This window comes from Vanellus vanellus (assembly GCF_965231255.1).
Source record: "Vanellus vanellus genome assembly, chromosome: 5".
NCBI lineage: Eukaryota > Metazoa > Chordata > Aves > Charadriiformes > Charadriidae > Vanellus > Vanellus vanellus.
In genome coordinates, this window is record NC_138910.1 from 51,377,787 (window position 1) to 51,398,149 (window position 20,363).

Below are 20,363 nucleotides of genomic sequence, written 5' to 3' on the forward strand. Positions count from 1 at the left end.
CAGCAGGTCACCAGGGAAGCCATGGAGGGAGAGGCCTAGTGACAGGGGAGAAAAGTTGGGCGGAAATGAGGTGTAATTAGTAAATTCATACATTGTCTATATTTGCTTTGGAAGCGCTCCAGAAACCTTTTTTTTTTTTTCAGTTAACCAGTGTAGGGCAGGGGGAAGATGGGTCTCCAGCTGCCCAAAGGGCAGGCGGCCTTTTAAGCAGCAGCCGTTAAACCGATACTCAGGCCCACTTTTGGGCTGCGCAGCAAGTCCCGTTTGCTTTCTGGTCAAAAGCAACCATGGGACATTGAACACCCCAGGGCTCTTTCGCAATGCGCCAACTTCTTCTGTCAGAAGCCACGGGTTGGGGGGGGGGGGGGGAAGGGTGGGGGCGGGAAGGACGACGCCACACCTAATGATTTTTTACTCAGGAGAAGGCGGTGGCAGCAGCTCCCTACAGCCCCCCGGGTGTCGTTCCCCACCGGACAGGCTGCCCGCCACGGTGCGGCAGCAGGAGGCCCCTCAGTTGGCGGGCGGCGACCGGCGGGCAACTGAGAAGCCACCCGCTGCCGCAATGGAGGGGGACAACTGCGCTGCGCTGCGCTGCGCTGCGCTCCGCTCCGCCCCGCCCCGCCCCGCCCCGCCTCGCCTCGCCTCGCCTCGCCCTGCCCTGCCCTGCCCTGCCCTGCCCTGCCCTCGCGCCCCGGAAGGGCGGGAAAGGGAGCGCGCAGGCGGAGAGAGGGGCGGGGGCGCGGGCGCGGGCGCGTATGCGTATGCGTATGCGTTTCGTGAGGGAGGCGGTGGGATGGCGTGGTAGGTGCGAGCGGTGCCAGCGGCCCTTTGGGGTCTCTGTTGAAGAAAGAGGGGAAGGGGACAGGGGACGGGGTGTCGGAGGTGTCCTCCGTCCGTGTTTTAGGGGCAGGGGGAATGTTTTTAGGGGGCAGTGGCTCTGTGGGGCACAGGGAGGAATCCCCGAGCCCGGGTTTAGGGGTATGGGGATGGCTGTGAGGTGTGGTGAGGCCGTGGCGGGGGGGGGTGCGGACCCTCAGGCAGCAGTTTAGGGGTGTAGGGGTCTCTGTGGAGCGGCAGGGTTTGTAGAGGGCAGTCCCTAGGGCGGGGGTTGGGGGTGCACTGAGCTCTGTGGGGGCGCAATGCTTGGAGGGCCTGCGATCCCATGGGGACAGGCAGCAAATGCTGGAGGAGCCGTGATCTTAGCTGGGACAGTGGGTGCCGAAGGGTGGCAGCTCCAGGGGTGCAGGGAAGGGAATACGGGGGGTTGGTAGGCAGTGGCTGTTGGTGAATCTGGCTTGCTGTGCTTTCCCTCCACCAGCATTTAGCTGCTAAGTGGTGAAGTCTTTTGCCTGTACTTGAGCAGCTGCGGTCCTAGTTGGTTTTCTGTTTGCTTTTGTTGCCCCTTTAGTGTGGATGTGTCAAAGCAGGCACAGCTTATGGAGGTGCTGAAGAAGGAGGTGAGATCGCTGCTAATGGCTTCAAAAGAGGGCTTAACCCCAGCGCAGCTGGAGCAGGAGTACATGGCCATGATCGGCAGACCTCTTCCTCTATGTGACCTGGGCTTCCGATCTACTTTGGAGCTGGTGGCAGATATGCCTGAAGTTGTCAGAGTCTGTCCTTATGAGAAAGGCACTTTTATCCTCAAAGGTGAGGTTTTGTTTCCTTGTGGGTGGAGGAGTTGTTTGGAACCACATACTGGTATGAAGTGATACTCCAAAATGAGGATGTGCAGGATGAATTCCCAGGGCTGTGGGTCATAGATCTCTGTTACTCTTTTTCTCGTGTAGCTCTGTTTAATTTCTTGTCTTTGATACTTCTTCCTGTATTTTGATCTGCCTTTTAATGCTTTTTCCCCTCTTTCCTCCTGACAAATCACAGAGGCTTCTAGTTATTTTTGTACACTTTGCATTCTGCACTTAAGTTCAGAAACTGCAGTAACATTTCTTATGGATACACTAGAACTGGTAAGCATTGTTTTTCCTGTAAATGCAGACTACAGCAGGAGCCAAAACCAGGGATGAGGCCTCTCGGCAGAAGCTGTAAATGTTTCCCTACCTGACCCCATAGGAATTTTAGTATGTATCAAAGTATTGTCCCAAATCTGGGTTCTTTACCTGGTGTGCAACCCAATAACACACAGAACAGAGGTATTTCTAAGTTTATTCCATTAATGCGCAGAAATGGGGTGCTCGTCCCAAAACAGGAGCACACCTTAGTTTCAAGAATCGCTACTTTTGGTTCTTGCATATTCAAACAATTAATACGTATTCATTGTTATTCTCTTTAATGATTGGTCAAGAATTCTTCGCTTCCCATGTAAATAGTGTGCAGACTCTGTCTTCTTCTTCCATTGTTCTCTTTTGAGTAGGTGGTATCATTTGGGTAGGTGGTCAATGAGTCGGTTGTTGTGATCTCCCCTGCTGGAATTACCTTTTACCTACTTCTCTGATCTTGGCAGTTCCAAGTGGTTTTCTTGGTTTGCTGACCAGGCCTACAGTTCGTCACTCTCTTGACAGGAATACCCTGCTTATCAACAATATTGCATTGTCTGGTGGTTAGTTCCTCGATTGAATCATAGATAAATCATGTCTAGTTACTATTTCTCTATTTTAACATTATGTAAATAATTAAATAGGGTTGGGGCAGTATAGAGGACTTGAGCAGTAGCAGGTTTCCTTGGTTGCTTCAATTACATTTTACATTTAATTTTTCTAGTTTCCTTTTCTTTGTGGAAGAGCTGTGGAAACAAATGGTAGCTGCAAAGAATTGATTGAGAAGGGTGAAATGGTTGGTGGGTGTTGTGTTTTGTTTTGTTTTTTTTTTTTCCAGAGTGCTACAGTAAGACAAGAAAAAGTTGTTTAAAAGTACGGAAAAGACCTGGGCTGCTCCCCAGGGAGACCTTGCTTGGGTGGGTGGGTTTTATAGTGGGTGACTCTGGCTGAGGGGAACAATGTTGTGACCTTGTATCCAAGAATTTGATCCACCTTCCTACTTGGATTTGGATTTATAGGGATGAGGGTGCAGATTGGTTGTTGGGTATTAAAAATGGTTAAGTCCAATTTGCAAAGGGAGAGGAATAATGGTTGCCCTGCTGGAAATCGGCCACAATTTAGTGTGATTGCTTTTGAAGGAGACACCTGCTTCTGAAAAGGGTGGGAAGAAGAGGAAAGAGAGCTGTGTCTGTGTAGAGCTTTTAATGGTTCATTCTTTTAGTAGCCTAATAGGTAATTTCTTTCTGTTGTAGCCATTGCAGATGAGACTACCAAAGCGATTGCCAAACTGGTTGCCAGGCAGAGGAGAAGTGCTAAGGCACGGAGGAGTGCTGCTGTGAAGGGAGATGCTGCTTCTCCCTCTAAGAATCCACAGAATTGCCCTTGGAAGGGCAGGGCTCCTGTCCTGCCAGTGACAGTGAAGGCTGAGCTGCAGGATTTGCTGAGTTCCTCACCGCTTCTGCTCTTGGACTTTGATAAGGCCTTCTTCAGACGCTTTGGCCGGGCATTCCAGTACACACAATATGGATTTTTCTCCATGTTTGAAGTCCTCAGGAGCTTGTCTGACATCATTGTGGTTGAGCAGACAAGAGCAGGTTCCTTGCTGACCCTGAAGAAGTACCTGGCAAGTGAGATAGAGAAGGAAGAGGTGCCGCAAGGTGAGGCACAAGGTGAGGCGCAGGAAGAGGTGCCGCAAGGTGAGGCACAAGGTGAGGCGCAGGAAGAGGTGCTGCAAGGTGAGGCACAAGGTGAGGCGCAGGAAGAGGTGCCGCAAGGCGAAGCGCAAGGTGAGGCGCAGGAAGAGGTGCCGCAAGGCGAAGCGCAAGGTGAGGCGCAGGAAGAGGTGCCGCAAGGTGAAGCGCAAGGTGAGGCGCAGGAAGAGGTGCCGCAAGGTGAAGCGCAAGGTGAGGCGCAGGAAGAGGTGCTGCAAGGTGAGGCGGTGTGTTAGTTAACTGAAAGCATGTAGCTCTCACAAGTGCTGTGGCCAAGCAACTGTGTTTCAAGTGGACGTTGCTGCATTTCCAGTTGCTGTAGTAGTCCTGCTTCCCTTAGCTTTTAGCCCAGAAGGGCTGTGGGGTGCTGCAGAAGCAGCTGTCACAAAGGAGCTGCCTTGGTAGCAGAGAGTTTAACTGGAAGTTTTCTACAGGTTGCCACTGTTTTTTGGTACGAGGTGAAACAAGGGATGTTCAGCCTGTTCAGAGTGCAGAGTTCCTGAATGTTTGTGGAGGACTTGAATTTCTAGTTATTCCAGGTAATAGATAACAAAAATAGAAAGATCTCCTGAATGTCTGCTCTGCAGGCTGATAAAGCCTTTCTGATGCACTTTTTGAGACTGAAGGCTTAGCACTAGTCTGAAAGGCACAGCTAAAATATTCCACAAAAGAAAACAAAAGAGACTGCAGATGTCTTCAGCGTTCCCATAACAGCTATGAGAAGGCAGAAAATTGCATACAGTTCCTGCCAAATTCCTGACTTTTCTGGGGAAAATTCATTTTATCATTCTAGCAATTGATTTAACCCTTAGCATGCTTTCAAGAGCAAGTGGTTTTTGTTTTGTTTTAATTTATTAATGCAGTGAAGGATGCCTCTCAAGTGAATCATCATGACTGTGTGGCTGTGAATGCTACAAGAGAGGAAGACAGCACCACTACTTTCAGACTTTCATTTTCAGATGTCTTCTCTTTCTGCTTAATATGTAACACTGTATCAGTCCCACAAAGAATAACAGCCAAATTATTGTCTTCATAGGAGCACCTGCAGTTGAAATGCCTCCTTTGGAACCCAGCTATGAGACAGAGAGCTTCCACCTGACAGCAGAAGAGAAGTTAAAGCCAGTGGAAACACAAACAGTAGATTTGGGTGATGGCCTCGAACAAGTAAGTGGCTGGATGAGTGATCTGTAGCTTTATCATGTTGTAATCTGGGGGGGCTGATTTTCACTGGGTTTTTTGTTTGTGGGGTTTTTTTTAACTGCTTTTGTTTCTGTTGAGTTTGTATTGCTGATGCACTGCTACTTCCAAAAATTTTTCTACTTGTTTTAGATGAGTCTGGAGGTTACCAGGCTCATACTGATCTGGTATATGGCTTCATATGCCGTCCAGACTTGGTCTTTTTCTTATCTCATTCTGGTCTTGAGATCTATGTTACAGGTCATCTGAGGCCAGTTAAGCATCATCTTGCTCCTTGATAATAGTGGTGATACTTTTTGGTGTACTTGCTTGTAATTGGACTTTAATAACTTTGTTCTGAGACTAGCTGTGTGGAATTTCACCTGCTGCAGTAGGTAGTGCTTAAGCGTCAAGCAGCTGCGTGACAGAGCTGGGGAATGATCCTCAGAGACCTTGATTCTTGCAGTCTCCACTCTGCTATTTGGTTGGACTTTGAAAATTTTGAGATTTTGTTTGGTTCATTGGTTAGGTTTTTTTGTTTTGTTTAGCAGTGGTTTTTTTAGAAAGGGAGGGGGAAGAACAGTACAGAGGCTCTGAACTACCAAACCTGATTGGGAGAATTTGTTTGTTTCCCCTCTATTTTTTTTTTGTTTGTTTTGAGCATCCTTACGCCTTCTTTTTCTCAGGAAAATCCTCCTACTGAGAGTTGTTTCCCTGCAAAGCTCATCTTTTGCATGTACAGTTGAAGTGCAGAGGTAGGCAAAGGGTCCCAGGAGTTCTTCCTGACTTTGGTGGTGCTTCATAAAATATACCCTTTAGAAACTTTTGGCAGGCTTTTCTGATCCTTTAAAGAAATTTTAGTTTGATATGATGAAGTTCACAGGGAATTCCCCTAGATCAGACAAAGTCTGCTTGTAGGGGGGGATGTGGTCCTTGTAACTCCAACCTGTAAGATTTTTGTTCCTATCTATTGCAGAGGGAACCTGCTTAAAGATCCTAGCAGGATAAGTCTTGGAAGGTGTTTGTACAACTAGTATTCCTCATGAAATACCAAGTTTGCCATTTTGTTTTAAAAAATCCATCATGGGGAGGGAAGGGGGTTGGAATATGTGACTTGGCATATGAACACTCACTCATCGGGATGCTGCGAGGTAGTGGGGAAAGATGCGACCTGATCCCCGCCCTGCTGCAGGGTATCCAAATTTCCACCACGAGAGACTAATAGTGGAAGCGTTGTGAGGGACAAGGGCTGACTCAATCCGCTTGGCCCTGAGAAGGGTAAAGTATACAGAGCTGCTGCTCTCGGCAGCTTTTTCTCACCTCCTTGAGCAGAAGGAAAGGTGTCATCCGCACCACTCTTGGCAGCTGCCAGCCCAGCTTATGGCAAGGAGTTAGCCAGCCTTGTAAGGCATACCTCTTGTAAGCCTAGTTTTGCAGAGTAATGTGTTGGTTTATCTTTTTATAATTGTGTTGCTTTTTTGTAAAACTGGTTTTAAGTACACATCTTCTACATCTTTGACAGAAATGTCTATTATCACTACCAATGTGTGAGCCAGATTATAAAGATCATGTGTGCCTGTAACAGTCTGATATGAAGAGAATTCTCGGAGCAAAACTGTCCCTTAGAAGTAGCACTATTCCCAGGCACTTTTTAGAGGAAATCCTGAAATTTAAGGGTTTTTTAGAGGTGATGCTGCTGCTCAGGCAAGAATTCCCTCAGTTGCTCTTTAACTCGAAAATGTTAACTCACTGTTTGACTCAACGTTTTAGTCAAAATTTTTAACTCAAAAAAAAAAAGTATTCATGCTCAGTCTGCAGAAGGAGAGAATCTCATCTGCTTCTTTAAAAAATGGTTCAAAGAGCCAGTATTGCAAAACCCCATTGTTTGCAGTTGAATGTAGCCAGATAAGCAATGGGGGGGAGGGGGGTGTGTGTGTGCTGGAAGACTGACTGATGTATAATGCAGTGGTAACTTGTAGCATATTCATGATGAGGGAAATTGACATAATTTTGACTTCTTATCATTGGAGGAGTGCTGTTCATTGGCACAAAAGAAAGCTCTTGAGGCAGTGAAAGTAGCTGTTGTATGATTAAGGTTCCCATCTGCACCAGTTCAAGTGAAGTAATGTTTTCAGCAGTTAAAGAACAACGCAAAATTGTAAACTGTGCTAACAACTCACTCGTGTACAAATTTGTCTAGAGTGAGAAAAGAACAGAATTTGCAGGTTTTGTTTGGTTTTATCCTTGGGAAATAGCTCTAGTGTGAAAGTGAGATGCATTTGTGCTTTCTGTCACTTTTGAATAATTTTCAGATAGAGTTTTGCCGGTTCAGTCATGTACTGTGTTGTGGTCATGGAACATAGAAATAGCATCTTTGGGGTAAAATCCAACAAACAAGTGGGTTGTGTTTGGTTTGTTTGGTTTTTTTTTTTTTGGTGTGGGTTTTTGTTTTGTTCTGCTTTTTTAGCAATAGCCATTCAATACTTTTCTCTAAACATGTGATGTGACTTCAATTCCTTTCCTTTATTCCTTGCAGGAATATGAGCAAGGTGTTTTTGTTGTACCCCTCTTTACACTGGAGGAAAAAAAGGAGGAAGGAAGAGAGAGAGTGTGAAAACAAAAGCTTCTGTCACAGGGAAAGTTTTAATCCAAGTTTGCAAAATTTGTTGGGATTCTCTGTTATTCAGTAATTCACAGGTCCCCAGGAAAGCAGAACTATTCTTTTTTACCTTAAGGGAAAAGCCAGTTGTATGTGATCAGTGCATGACAAGACATCTGAGTGCCACCTTCCTCTTATCCCTTTGTAGCCTCAAGATTTGGAGCAGTCCCTACTAGCCAAGTTGATAGTGACTCCAGAAATCCCCCCAGATGCTGTTCAGGATAGAAGCCTTTGCAGTTTACCACCACTGGAGAAAAGGTGCTTGGTGGGAGTCTTTGTGGAATTCATTGTCTCTCCTAGCCAGTTCTACATCCACGTCTGCAGCAGGGAAACATCTGATAAACTGCAGGATATGATGTTTGAGATGAGGTGCGTACATGCTATGCTCATTCAGTACTACTACCCATTGTGCATGTGTTTGCGCTGAGGGAACAGGGTGCCCAGCTGTTAGTTATGGTCACTGCTGGTTTGATTACTTGATACGGAGGTGCCGGTGCTGTACTGAAACACGTACTCATAGTGCTTACCTATTCCTTTTAACTAACAAGCAGAAAGTACGTTTAATAGTAATTCATGGGCTTTTTTTTTGGCTGTGTCCTAGACAGTCCTAAACTTTAAAAGCCTGGAAAAGTTATGGAAAGGAGCTTCAGTGTTCCTTTGCACCTCTCTGTTGTCTGTACTATTGTTGCTAATGTGCTTGGTTAAGGCTTTTACTTCCATCTCCAACACTTACGAAAAAGCAACAGGTAACAGGCCTTTTGGCATATCTATATTTGAAAGCAAAACCCCATCAGTGGCTTTGTTTATGTCAGCTACATTGTGCATTTGGGATTCTATTCCACCATGACAGTACTACAGTTGCTGTTAATTGTGTGCCAAAGTAAGTGCTTGATGTCCGTGGGGCACATGCAAAGTGTGATTACAGATTTTGCAGACAGATACTGTGTATATAAGCCAGTACTCCAGAACCTGGTTCATAAGAAGCAGTGACAGGTCAGGGTAATGTTAAAAATTAATGACTAGAATGACTGTATTTAGCCTCTGATTAATCCCCATTAATTAACTTTTACTTGGATCCCAAGAATATCATTCAAGTGTTAAAAGTTTGGGGTTGTATTTTTTATTGTCATTTCAGTTTAAGTGTATCAGAACAGAGATATAAAGCATCTACTAAAACAACTCCTGAAAATTCATGTCATGGGGACTTCGAGAAATGAGGATTTTTCTGAAGCCCTGTATATTTATCTTTGTTCATCTCCTGCATCCTACCAAGCACAGTTTTTCTTTATGATCTTTTGCAGACACTGTTACTCAAATAAACTTGTTTCTGATCGTTATATCATGCCTGAGTCTTCAGTACAGCCTGGACAACTTTGCTGTGTAACGGTCTCGAAATGGTGGTACCGTGTTGTCATCCACCGTGTGATCAATGATCAAGAAGTAGAGGTGTTCTACCCAGATTATGGAAACCTTGAAATTGTCCGAAAGTCTTGGCTGAGATTCCTCAAGTAAGTAAATTACACATGGGTGACAGAATCACAGAATGGTTGGGGTTGGAAGAGACCTCTGGAGGTCATCCTGTCCAACCTCCCTGCTCCAGCAGGGCCACCTAGAGTAGGCTGCACAGGACCATGTTGAGATGGTTTTTGAACGTCTCCCAGGATGGAGACTCCACAACCTCTCTGGGCAGCCTGTTCCAGTGCTTGGTCACCCTTATGGTAAAAATCCTGCTTTCCAGCTGGTTGGCCCCCAACATGCATGGAGTTGTTTCTCCCCAAGTGCAGGGCTTCGTTGAACTTCATGAGGTTCCTGTCTGCTTATTTCTCTATCCGGTTGAGGTCCCTCTGAATGGCAGCATGACCCTCCGGTGTATCAGCCACTCCTCCCAGTTTTGTATTATCAGCAGACTTGCTGCAGGTAGAGTGTCCTCCATCATCCAGATCATTAATGAAGATGTTGAACAGTATCAGACCTAGTGTTGGCCCTTGGGGTACAGCGCTAGTTCCTGGCCTCCAACTGAGCTTTGTACCACTGATCATGACTCTCTGGGCCCGGCCTTTGAGACAGTTCTCAATCAACCTCGCTGTCTGGTCATCCAGCCCATACTTCATTAGCTTCTCTGTGAGGATCTTACATGACACAGTGTCAAAAGTCTGACAGAAGTCAAGATAAACAATACCTACTGCTCTCCCCTCACCTAACAGGCCAGTCATTTCATTGTAGAAGGTTGTCAAGTTGGTCAAGCATGACTCTGTGAATCCATACTGACTACTCCTGGTCACCTTTCATAGAATCATAGAATTGCTGAGGTTGGAAGGGACCTTTAAGATCGGGGTCTGGAGGACAAATCTTATGAGGAATGACTGAGGGAACTGGGGTTGTTTAGCCTGGAGAAGAGAAGGCTGAAGGGAGATCTTATCACCCTCTACAAGACCTGAAAGGAGGTTGTAGAGAGGTGGGGACTGACTTTTTCTCCCTGGTGACAAGTGATAGGACGAGAGGAAATGGGTTCAAGTTATGTCAGGGGAGGTTTAGATTGGATATTAGGAAACATTTTTTCACTGAAAGGGTTATTAAACATTGGAATAGGCTGCCCAGGCAGGCGGTGGATTCTCCATCCCTGGAGGTGTTTAAAAATAGGGTAGATGTGGTACTTAGGGACATGGTTTAGAAGTGGTTTTTCTTGTCATTCATGTGGCTGAAAACAGTTCCCAGGATTAGTTGTTCTATTGCCTTCCCAGGGATCAAGGTGAGGCTGACTGGCATGTCTTTTTTTCCAGAAAGACATCCTAGCATGCAGATTTCCTAGAAAGGATCTGGGTTTTTATTGCTTAACAGTGCCTTGTAGGCACAACTTTGCTTACATGCTTGAGATAACATTGTTTAAGACCTGTTTTGCTGATCACTCTGGGCCCTATGCTCATCAACCCTGTCCATCACTCCCTCATAGTGACTTTGGGCAAAATCATTTCCTGTTTCTGCCTTCATTCCTCATTCTTTCCTCTTGCCATTTTCTGTCACTTTGGGGCAAGCTCCCTAATACTTCTTCCTGGATTCCGTGAATGGATGTAAACATCCTCCTGAATGGACATCAGTCCAAGTGGGATGCATTTGCAGTGTCAGAGGTAATCGTTCTTCTCTGCAATTCAGTACCTCTTCCATATTTGCTTCTTTCTTCTCATTTGCCTCTATTCATGCCTGGCCATTGGCATTCTTTGGTTCAAAAGTCATTGCTCTTGGTCCTTAACTTTGTAATCACAAGGGGGTTTTGATGGGAAGATGCTCAGGCGAGGGAAGGCATAAGGGACCAGTTGATACTGCTATTTCTGCGGTGCCCGTTCTCTGGATATGGACCATTTTCCAAAGCTGCTGTTGGGTTTTGTTCATAAGTGCAAAATCCAATATGAGCCTCTCTATTCCTAAGCTGATTTTAAAACCCAGAAGAGGAGGAAGGTCTGCCTCTTTTTGCTCTGGTTTTGCTGTAATGGTCATGGCTTTGTTTTGTATTGTAGGTGGTGCTACTTGAAGCTCCCTGCTCAGGCCATCCCTTGTTCCTTGGCATGGGTGAAACCTATTGAGGTATGTGTTCACATGCAGTTTTGTTTATTGACATATGTATGAGCGCTATCAAGTAGAGATTGGCTTTTTCTCCTGATAGGGGCAAGCATTTGGGTTAATTCAGGTCCATTGACGTTTACAGCAGAATTGTTGCTGTTACAGTCAGCAGAGTATGACTGTGTAAGTCTCTGTCTCTGCAAGCGATCACCTTTCCACTGCCTTTTTTCCTTATGATCAGAGTATTCTTGCTTATGTTGTTGCAGAAACAGATAGCTACTGTTAAGCAAATGAGCAAACTTGTTTCTTCCCCTGCCAGTAGTTATCCAGGGTCCTTCTGAAGCCTTGGTAGCTCCAGCCCTCTGTTTTAAAAATTGCTTCTGTGACGGAGCTTTAAGTGAGTTGTTTGGATGCAGTCAGCATAGCCAAAGAATTGTAGAGGCCGTAAGAAAGTTCCTCTGTGCTAGGAAACCTCTTGGCCAAAAAGCCTGAGAAATACAATCTCTGAAGGAAAGCATGCGAGCAGACTTGCTTCTTTTGTGTTTTAAAGACATTATTTTAAAAGAGGTATTTCATCTGTTTTTTGAGGGTTAAAGAATCATAATTTTCATTATGGTGAAGCTTAGATGCTTCTTAAAAACTTTTGATACTCTTAACATTTGTAATCACATGATTCCAGGAATGTAAAAAGAAAAAGCAAAAGCAACAAACAACTGTATTTTAGGCAATTGTGATAAAATCACTGGTGAATGCCATCGAACCGTGTTTGGAAATAGGTATTTAGGGTGAAAGGGCATTCCCACTGTAACTAGCATTGCAGGCTTTGAGGTGGTTTGATTTAGTTCAGTGCTGGGAAGCTTGTCTGCCTCGCTTTCCTGTATTTGTCCCTAGCCTGACCTAGCTTAATTGCCTTTTTGGCAAGTGCGCACAAGGGAAAGTCTCAGACAGTAGATGTTGGTCCGTTTATAGTAACTTTACATTCTTGTTTCTTCTTCAGGGTACGTGGTCCAATGCAGCAACTCTCCTGTTCAAGAAGTTGTGTGGCTCCAAGCTACTTGTGGGCATTGTGGATGAATATGTGAATGGCATTTTACACCTCTTCCTGTGTGACACATCCACCGAGGAGGATGTCTACTTCCACTGTGTCTTGAGGGACGAGGGATGTGCTGATGTCTGCGGAGAGAACATCCCTTCCCAGGTCAGGAGGGAGGCATGTGCTGCTGAAAGGAAAGGCAGAGAAAGGATTGCTTGGGTGCCTGTAATGGGAAGATCTTTAGCTTGAAGCAGGTAGTTTTGTGAAGAGCAAAACTGGTATTCCCTGCTTTCCTGTAACTTACCGTTTTGTGACTGCATCCCATGGTGTCTAACTATGGTGAGAGCTTGCTTTTTGGTTAAGGAGAAATCTGATGATATAGCAGAGATGTTCTGGTTTAGTAGAACAAATTCTTTTTATCCTGTCTTCTAACAGTGGATTAGAAGGTTTTGTTGTTTGGAGTTGATGAGCTTGTTAGTATTGCAGATTCATCTGGAGTTGACACACATCTTGTATAAATAACACAGAAAAGTAAAATAGCTATAGATGTACTGAGCATAAGGCCAAATTGAGATGGAATTGAGGGGTTGTTAAGAGATGTGTTAGTTACTTCACTACTTGATGTTAATTCCAGCAAGTTTTGTTAATCATAAGTTGAGGTGCCTGATTCATCCAAACAATTCATAGAATCATAGAATGGTTTAGGTTGGAAAGGACCTTGAAGAATTCCAATCCCCCTGCCATAGGCAGGGACACCTCCCACTAGGCCAGGTTGCCCAAGGCCAGATCCAGCCTGGCCTTGAACACCTCCAGGGATGGGGCCTCAACAAGCTCTCTGGGCAACCTGTTCCAGTGCCTTACCACCCTCAAAGTGAAAACCTTCTTCCTAATGTTCAATCTGAACCTGCCCTCTTCTAGTTTAAAGCCATTCCCCCTCGCTACATGCCCAAGTAAAAAGTCCTTCCCCAGCTCTCCTGTAGGCCCCCTTTAGGTACTGGAAGATCTCCCCGGAACCTTCTCTTCTCCAGGCTGAACAGCCCCAACTCTTTCAGCTTCTCCTCATAGGGGAGGTGCTCCAGCCCTCGGATCTTCCTCATGGGTCTCTTCTGGACACGCTCCAGCAGGTCCATGTCCTTCTTATGTTGGGGACTCCAGAGCTGGATGCAGTACTCCAGGTGGGGTCTCACGAGAGCAGAGTACAGGGGCAGAATCACCTCTTTTGGCCTGCTGGTCACACTTCTTTTGATGCAGCCCAGGATACGGTTGGCCTTCTTGGCTGCAATCGCACACTGCTGGCTCATGTTGAGCTTCTTGTCAGTCAGCATCCCCAGGTCCTTCTCCTCAGGGCTGCTCTCCAGCCATTCCCCGCCGAGCCTGTATTTGTGCTTGGGATTGCCCTGACCCAGATGTAGAACCTTGCACTTGGCCTTGTTGAACTTCATGAGGCTGGCTTAGGCCCACCTCTCCAGCCTGTCCAGGTCCCTCTGGATGTCATCCTTCCCCTTCAGGGTGTCTACCTCGCCAAACAGCTTGGTGTCATCGGCAAACTTGCTGAGGGTGCACTCGACCCCACTGTCCACGTGGCCGACAAAGACATTAAACAGTACAGGCCTCAGTAGCGACCCCTGAGGAACGCCACTCGTCACTGCTTTCCACTTGGACATCGAGCCGTTGACTGCAACTTTTTGAGTGCCACTGTCCAGACAGTTCTTTATCCACCGAGTGGTCCATTTGTTGAATCCATGTCTCTTCAATTTAGAGACCAGGATATCGTGTGGGACAGTGTCAAATGTTTTGCACAAATCCAAGTAGATGACATCAGTTGGTCTTCCCTTGTCCACTGCCACTGTAACCCCTTTGTAGAAGGCCACCAAATTTGTCAGGCATGACTTGCCCTTGGTGAAGCCATGTTGGCTGTCACCAGTCGCCTCCTTTTTTCCTACGTGCCTCAGCAGAGTTTCCAGGAGGATCTGCTCCATGATCTTGCCAGGCACAGAGGTGAGACTGACTGGCCTGTAGTTCCCTGGGTCTTCCTTGTTTCCCTTTTTGAAAATAGGGGTTATGTTTTCCATTTTCCAGTCGGCAGGAACCTCGCCAGACCGCCACGACTTCTCAAATATGATGGCTAGTGGCTTAGCGACCTCATCTAGTCATTGAAGACTAGTTATGCCATTAACAAACTGAATTATGGACATGTTCTTGGTTTAAAAAGTCCCTTACTTTGCCAGTGAAATGTACAATGTTGGCCAGCATAACCATGGTAGATTGCACGTTGTGCCTTGGACAGGCATTCAAGTTGTAAACCAGTGCAGAGCGCATTTATGATGTAAACCTATCTGTGTCGTTATCTGAATGTCTTAGTTCAGTTTCAATGAGAACTGTGTGGATATGAAAACCCTCAGAAAGGTACTGCCATGATTTTATATCTCAGCAGAAAGTAAGGCTTTTCAGCCCAGAGTGCTTGTATCTGTTTTATTCAGTAGATGCAGAATGTGTGTTTTGGCAGGATTAGATCCTATGATTGTATTTTTGCATGTGTATGTCCAGTTTTGGGGGGAGGTGGCCATTGCTGAGTAATTTTGTTGCTGGAGGGAGAGGCGTTGGTTTTTTGTAGCAAGACAATTTCTCCAAGAATTTAGAGTTAACTTGTGGGTGGTGTGCTTCTTCATAAAACATATTAGAAAATTGCTGAATCCTTTTTATTCTTTGTGGTAGTTACAACATGGTTTTCTTGATTATACTGGGATTTGTTTTGGGGTGTTTTATTTTTTTTATTCCTAGGGATTCAAGGAACTGAATCCTTCGGCCTTGTATGTTCAGCCCAGTGGAAAGCAGGAGAATGCTGAAGTTATGGAGCCAGACCTTTGCTTGCAGCAGGAATCTCTAGATGCAGATAGTGAAACAGCAAGCTCAAAGCTGGGCAGGGATGAACTGTGTGACCAGGTGGGAGTTTGACTGTGGAGTAGCTGTCATTCAATGAAATTAGCTCCAGGGGCCAGTTAGGCATGTATTGTTTTAGTCCCATGCAGTTCTTTGTGGAGTTGTTTACTCTTAAATGTAAAAGCTAGTGTAATGTTAGTAACTTATAAAGCAGTCATTTTACCTAGGTTTTGTTTTAGCCAACTGCATTTCTGTGCTAGAGAAACTCTATATAAGCTGTATATCTTGGATATTAATGGCCTTCCGCTGTCGATACATCGTCTGAACTGGAGGTTCCAGACCAGCAGCTTTATGTATTTGGAAGAAATTACTGTGACTGAGACTCTGCAAATCTGAGTTTATTGTAATTTTTGCGGAAAAATCTGGTTAACTGTAGCCAGTTCCATGTGTGTAGATGTCAGACATAGCTGGCAATTTGGAGACTAGAGGAATGTAAATGCCTTCAGGTTTTCTCCTGTCTGATGTGAAGGGTCTTAGAATCCTTTTCCAGAAACTGCAGTCCTCTAGATCTCTCTTCTGTAAGACTTCAAACATATTCTTCTCTGCTGTTCTGTTTAGTTGCCCAAAACAATTACTTCTCTTCCTTTGTGCATCACTAACACGATCATCAATGTCAATTATAAAATTACTCCAAAATGTTTTGAACTGGAATGAAATGTGTCTAATATGAAACTTGTTACTGCTCAGCTAGCATTTTCTGGTAACTCCTCCTGAGCAGTGGGAAACTCCTTTTGCATTGTCCAATCTTAGATTTGCCTTGTCAGGATTAACAACATGCCCCCCACTCTTAAGTGCAAACTGGTGGGATACTGTGTTGTATCAGCTCTTCTACGTTAAGACACTTCTCCATGGTAAAATTTCTCAGAAGGCAGCAAGCAATAACCATAAAACATTGCTTGAATAAAACTGTACTTTCCAAGTGATAAGTTTTACTGTGGAGGAGAGAAGTTAAAGTGACAGTTAGTTTCTTGTTCACATTATTTCTTATTCTTCCTGTCCTTTCCAAGTAGCCCAAACTTCTCCAGATAGAAATGTTAAAACTTCTGAGCAGAACAGAAAAGCTTCTTTGCATTTCTCTCTCGGTTGATCTCTGAGTGGTATCATCTGATTGCTGTGTAACTTGCTCCAGTGCATCCTGCTTTCTTCTACCCATGCTAGCTGTACTTTTTCTTGCTTTGTCCATCTCCTTAGCAATGGCATCTGTCTGCCAAGGAGATACAGGATGATACTCAGACACCTTTGGAGGAAGTGGGTGTCCCAAGAACAGCAGACCAGGACCCTGAACTTCCACAGGAGGATACAAATGAAACTCTCACAGAGCTTATGGAAGTGGTTAAGGTAAGGGTGTTTTTCTCAGCTATTGCTGTTGAGAGGGGTTGTTCTTGAGTTTAGATACTTTGAATAACCCTTTGATTGCTTTGACGTGTATTTTCTTAAAAGTGACTGACAAAGAAATGATGACTGGCTATTAGCATGGGCTAAGAGCTATATGTTTCCCTCTTTGCTGTTGTTTTTGGTATTATTGATGGTACACTCTTGCGCCACTGGCATGTCAAGGTATTGTGGAAACAAGACTGACCGTTTCAGCACTTTATAGATCAAACCTGACCCTTCTTCACTCCTCTACTTCCCCTCCATTCACAGTCCTGAGGGTTACTGGGAGTAACTGGAGATTACTGTAGGGCTACTCTGGATCACGCAGCCCTCTCTTCCTGGGTTAAGAGGGTGGGTTTGGGAGGGTTGTGTTTTGGGCTGTGATTTGAGGCATTATGTGGCACTGGTATTGCAAGTTTTTTTCTTAAATAGCAATGATGAGTCTAACAAGGCCTGCAGTATGGCATTTTGCAAACACTCTGCTCGGGGTTCAGTGGGAAGCCTGTATCACTCAGGATTTGTTGAGCCACAGAACACATTGCAGAGCTGGGAATGGGAGTGTGCCTACAAGGTTTTGAACAGCCACAGCTCCTTACGTGTCTGGAGGTTGATAGTGGCTGAGACAAAGCACTTCCTAGAAGGAGGAGAAGGAAAGCTGGAAGAATTGATGGCTCTGGAGGATGTTACCTGAAAGGGCTGGAGAGAAAGCAAGCTGGGGAAAAGGATCTTGAGGGAATGAGAGAAAAGTTTCTGGTAGCAAGTGTGGGGGGAAAGTATGATGAGATGAGATGAGATGAGATGGAGGCAGGTGGGCAGATAGTGATAGGATCCTTGTGAGCTGACTTAAATGCTCCCCTGCAAGTAGTAAACTATGTGAGTTTCAAAGTATAGGAATTTCCTAACTGGATCAGAGAAGTCCCAGGCACATTTTCTGTCCCTGGCTGTGAACTCTTTAACAGTCTTTAGAAGAGAAATTCTATTAAGAAAGACCGTGGGATAAAAAAAATAATCCTGTCTCTATAGATTGGGGGGGAGTGAGGGGGAATGCATCAGTTAGGTAGTTATGAGGACAGACAGGAAGGTTTCCATTCTCTGATTCCTGCTCATCTGTTGGCCTCAGGGTTTTGTGGCACAGCATCACCAAGTGGTATTCCCTCCTTTCTGGTTTTCACTTCTCATGTGTTTCATTTCAATGGCTGTGGTCTTAATTGTGTGAATCAGGAGGAAAAGTAGATACTGCCTTACTTCCTGCCCCTCACAGCACACTCTAGGGTATCCTGTCTCGTTTGCCTCTTCCGTAAACTGAACAGCCTCTCTTTTTTTTTTAATTATTTCCATCCCAGCTTTTTCCATTGCTAACAGACATTTTAGTGTCCACCCTTGCACTCTGTCTGTTTCTGCTCTGCTGTGGAGTGGCAGTGACACTGCCTGTCCCCCAACAAGGACAGTGGTGGGTGGCAAGAGGATATAACAATCTTTTAACTCTGGTGTTTAATTTTTTTTCTTGTCCTACCACTCTGGTTTCTACTGCGTGTTAGGCAGGGGTTTTCAGTGGGCTGGTGGTATCAAGTTGAGTAGTTGGTTCATTGGACTCCAGTGATGCCTGTCATCCAAATTATTCTGTCTTGGCACCCTGTCAGCACAGAACTTCTGTTGCCCAGCCATGCAGCTTTCCTTGCTGCTTCAGGAGCACCACATGGTTCCCTTGTGTGGGTCAATTTAAATTGCTTAAATCTGCTTGTGTAAAAACAATTATTTTGTTCTGGGCTAATCCTCTGAACACGCTCTCACCAAAGGGTGAAGCACCTCTAGATGGTGATTCACCCCTTCTGAAGATGGATACCTTTCTTCTGCTGCCTTGACAACAGAAGAAACCTAGAGAGCAAGCACCTAATTTTTCAACAGCTGTGGTCGGGCAAGGTGAATTGCTGCTTGTCTGTTATTCCACTATTTTTCTCCTCCATGGTGAATTAACAAATACAAACATTGGCTCTAATGCCTGTCTATGACTGAGACATGGGTGATCATCCCTGGAATTTAAGTTTAATTTGTATTCTTAAGCAAAAATGCAGAGGACTTCCTCTGACTCAATTCCCACTCCCTTGCAGAAACTCCCTCTGTTGTTGCCATCATTTGTTCTGTGTGGGGCTGCTGAGAGATGAGCCAGCTGTTAATTCTTTGCTAAGAAATGGTGATTTGTATCTTGTAATAATCTGTCACTCTTTTCAGCTTGCTGTGCAGGAGAAGCTGCCCTTTGGCCAAGGTTGTGAGTAACTAGTTTTTGGGGGGTTTGTTTTGTGGTTTTTTTTTTTTTTTTTTTTAATCATCCAGTTGCTGACATTCCAATTCTTTGTGGACTTTGAGAAATAATAAAGATCAGGGCAGCTAATGAACTGAGTGTGCGCTAATCACACCCTCTCCTGAGTTTTTTATATACATTTGCAGACACCTCATTCTCTTGGAGAGTCCTCAATGCCTGCTGTCTTATTCAAGTCAGTGGAAGACTTTTACACCTCCTTTACCTACTCCAAGCAACCAGCAGAAATGAGCCAAGATGACCCTGATCAGATAGAAAGATTTTCCAACAAGGCCCAACTTCCTGAAGCTGTACATCCCTCTGTTCTACTTATGGCAATACCGTTTATGCTGGACAACCGTAACAGTACGAATAGATTTGTCAGTAAAATTTAACACAGCGGAAAGCTGAGCAGTCCGTTACTGTGCTATGAGTCTTGCAGTCACTGTTGGGTGTCCTAGGACTGGTGCCGCTTCTTTGCTAGAACAGCGGAAAATGTTGGTATTTCTGTGGGATGGAGATGCGACAATAATAAATGGCTGGATGCAATGCATCGGTTTGACCTTTGTGCAGCAAAATGATTTTCTAAATGTTTAATGGGAACAAATGAATTGAGGGTTATTTCTCTCTCTTGATTTTTTTTGTCTTTTCTAGACTTTTTGCTGCTTTCATGCAGAAGTCTTTGTTTCTTCACTCCATGCGTTAGCCTGTGTTCATTTCACACTGAGAGTCTCTCAATCTCCCAACCATATGCGGCAAAAAGCATTTTTTTAACCTTGTGAGGTCCCTGTGTAGGTGTTCATCTCCCAAATGATAGAATTTACAATGCCCATATGAGAGTTACCTGATTTACAAGGTAGATTGACTTGCCAAAAGGCAGTGCCCATTTGTGCCTTGTAACAGAGCTGTCTGCCGTTTGTCTGGAGTGGAGGCCCAGTTCTCCAGACAGGAGCTACTCAATTCATATCTGATTTCCCACTTGTGGGGAAACAGGGGTGAGCGCTGGGATGAGAGGGAGAGAGGCTCTTGGATTATACCATGTTGGGCTCATCAAATAGGTGTGCAGCAGAAAGTCCTCTTGCTGTGACCTGGTAAGGTCCAAGCAAAAGGAATTTGAATCTAAACTGGAGCTCTTAAAGTTGCCAATGTAGATGCCATCTTTCTTTTCTGTCTCCCTCCTTATGCAGATGAAGAGAAAATGAAGAACAAAGACCTTCCTGGAGGTCTTGCAGTTGGCCTGTGCATTGCCAGTGGGCTATCAGACCACAGGCCACCTCAGAAACTCTATGTGCCTCCTACCACGCTATCTGCAGTGTTGGCAGCTGCACGCTTAGCCACTTCCAGTGACTACTTCCGGTGGCCCCAGAGCCTGAGACAGAAGGTGTGAGAAGAGGGAGAAGCTGGAACTGAAGGCGCTGCCGAGGAAGGCTGCCTTACAGCAACAAAGGCTCTCTGTAGGACCGTGCTGTCTTCTTTTTTTTTTTTTTTTTTTGTTCAGAAACATTTAATCCCTTGAAAAACTTGGAGTCTGACATCTCAGACGTGCCCAGTACATGTGATAAATGTTATTTTTATTTTCATGAAAATAGTTTGGTTTTGTTATGCTGATGGTGTACTGATTTATTGT

The 20,363-nt window shown here is 45.0% G+C and overlaps 1 protein-coding gene across 1 annotated transcript; it reads left to right on the forward strand.

Moving 5' to 3' along the window:
- Positions 1-793: 793 nt before the first annotated feature.
- On the forward strand, positions 794-20,123 carry TDRD5 (tudor domain containing 5; the record flags this gene model as incomplete). Its single annotated transcript, XM_082484019.1, has 12 exons — positions 794-801; positions 1,409-1,647; positions 3,245-3,922; positions 4,740-4,867; positions 7,687-7,907; positions 8,840-9,046; positions 11,051-11,117; positions 12,091-12,291; positions 14,908-15,069; positions 16,258-16,404; positions 18,886-19,102; positions 19,930-20,123. 12 exons carry the CDS (start codon positions 794-796, stop codon positions 20,121-20,123), a joined length of 2,469 nt encoding a protein of 822 aa, XP_082340145.1.
- Between the last annotated feature and the right edge of the window lie 240 nt (positions 20,124-20,363).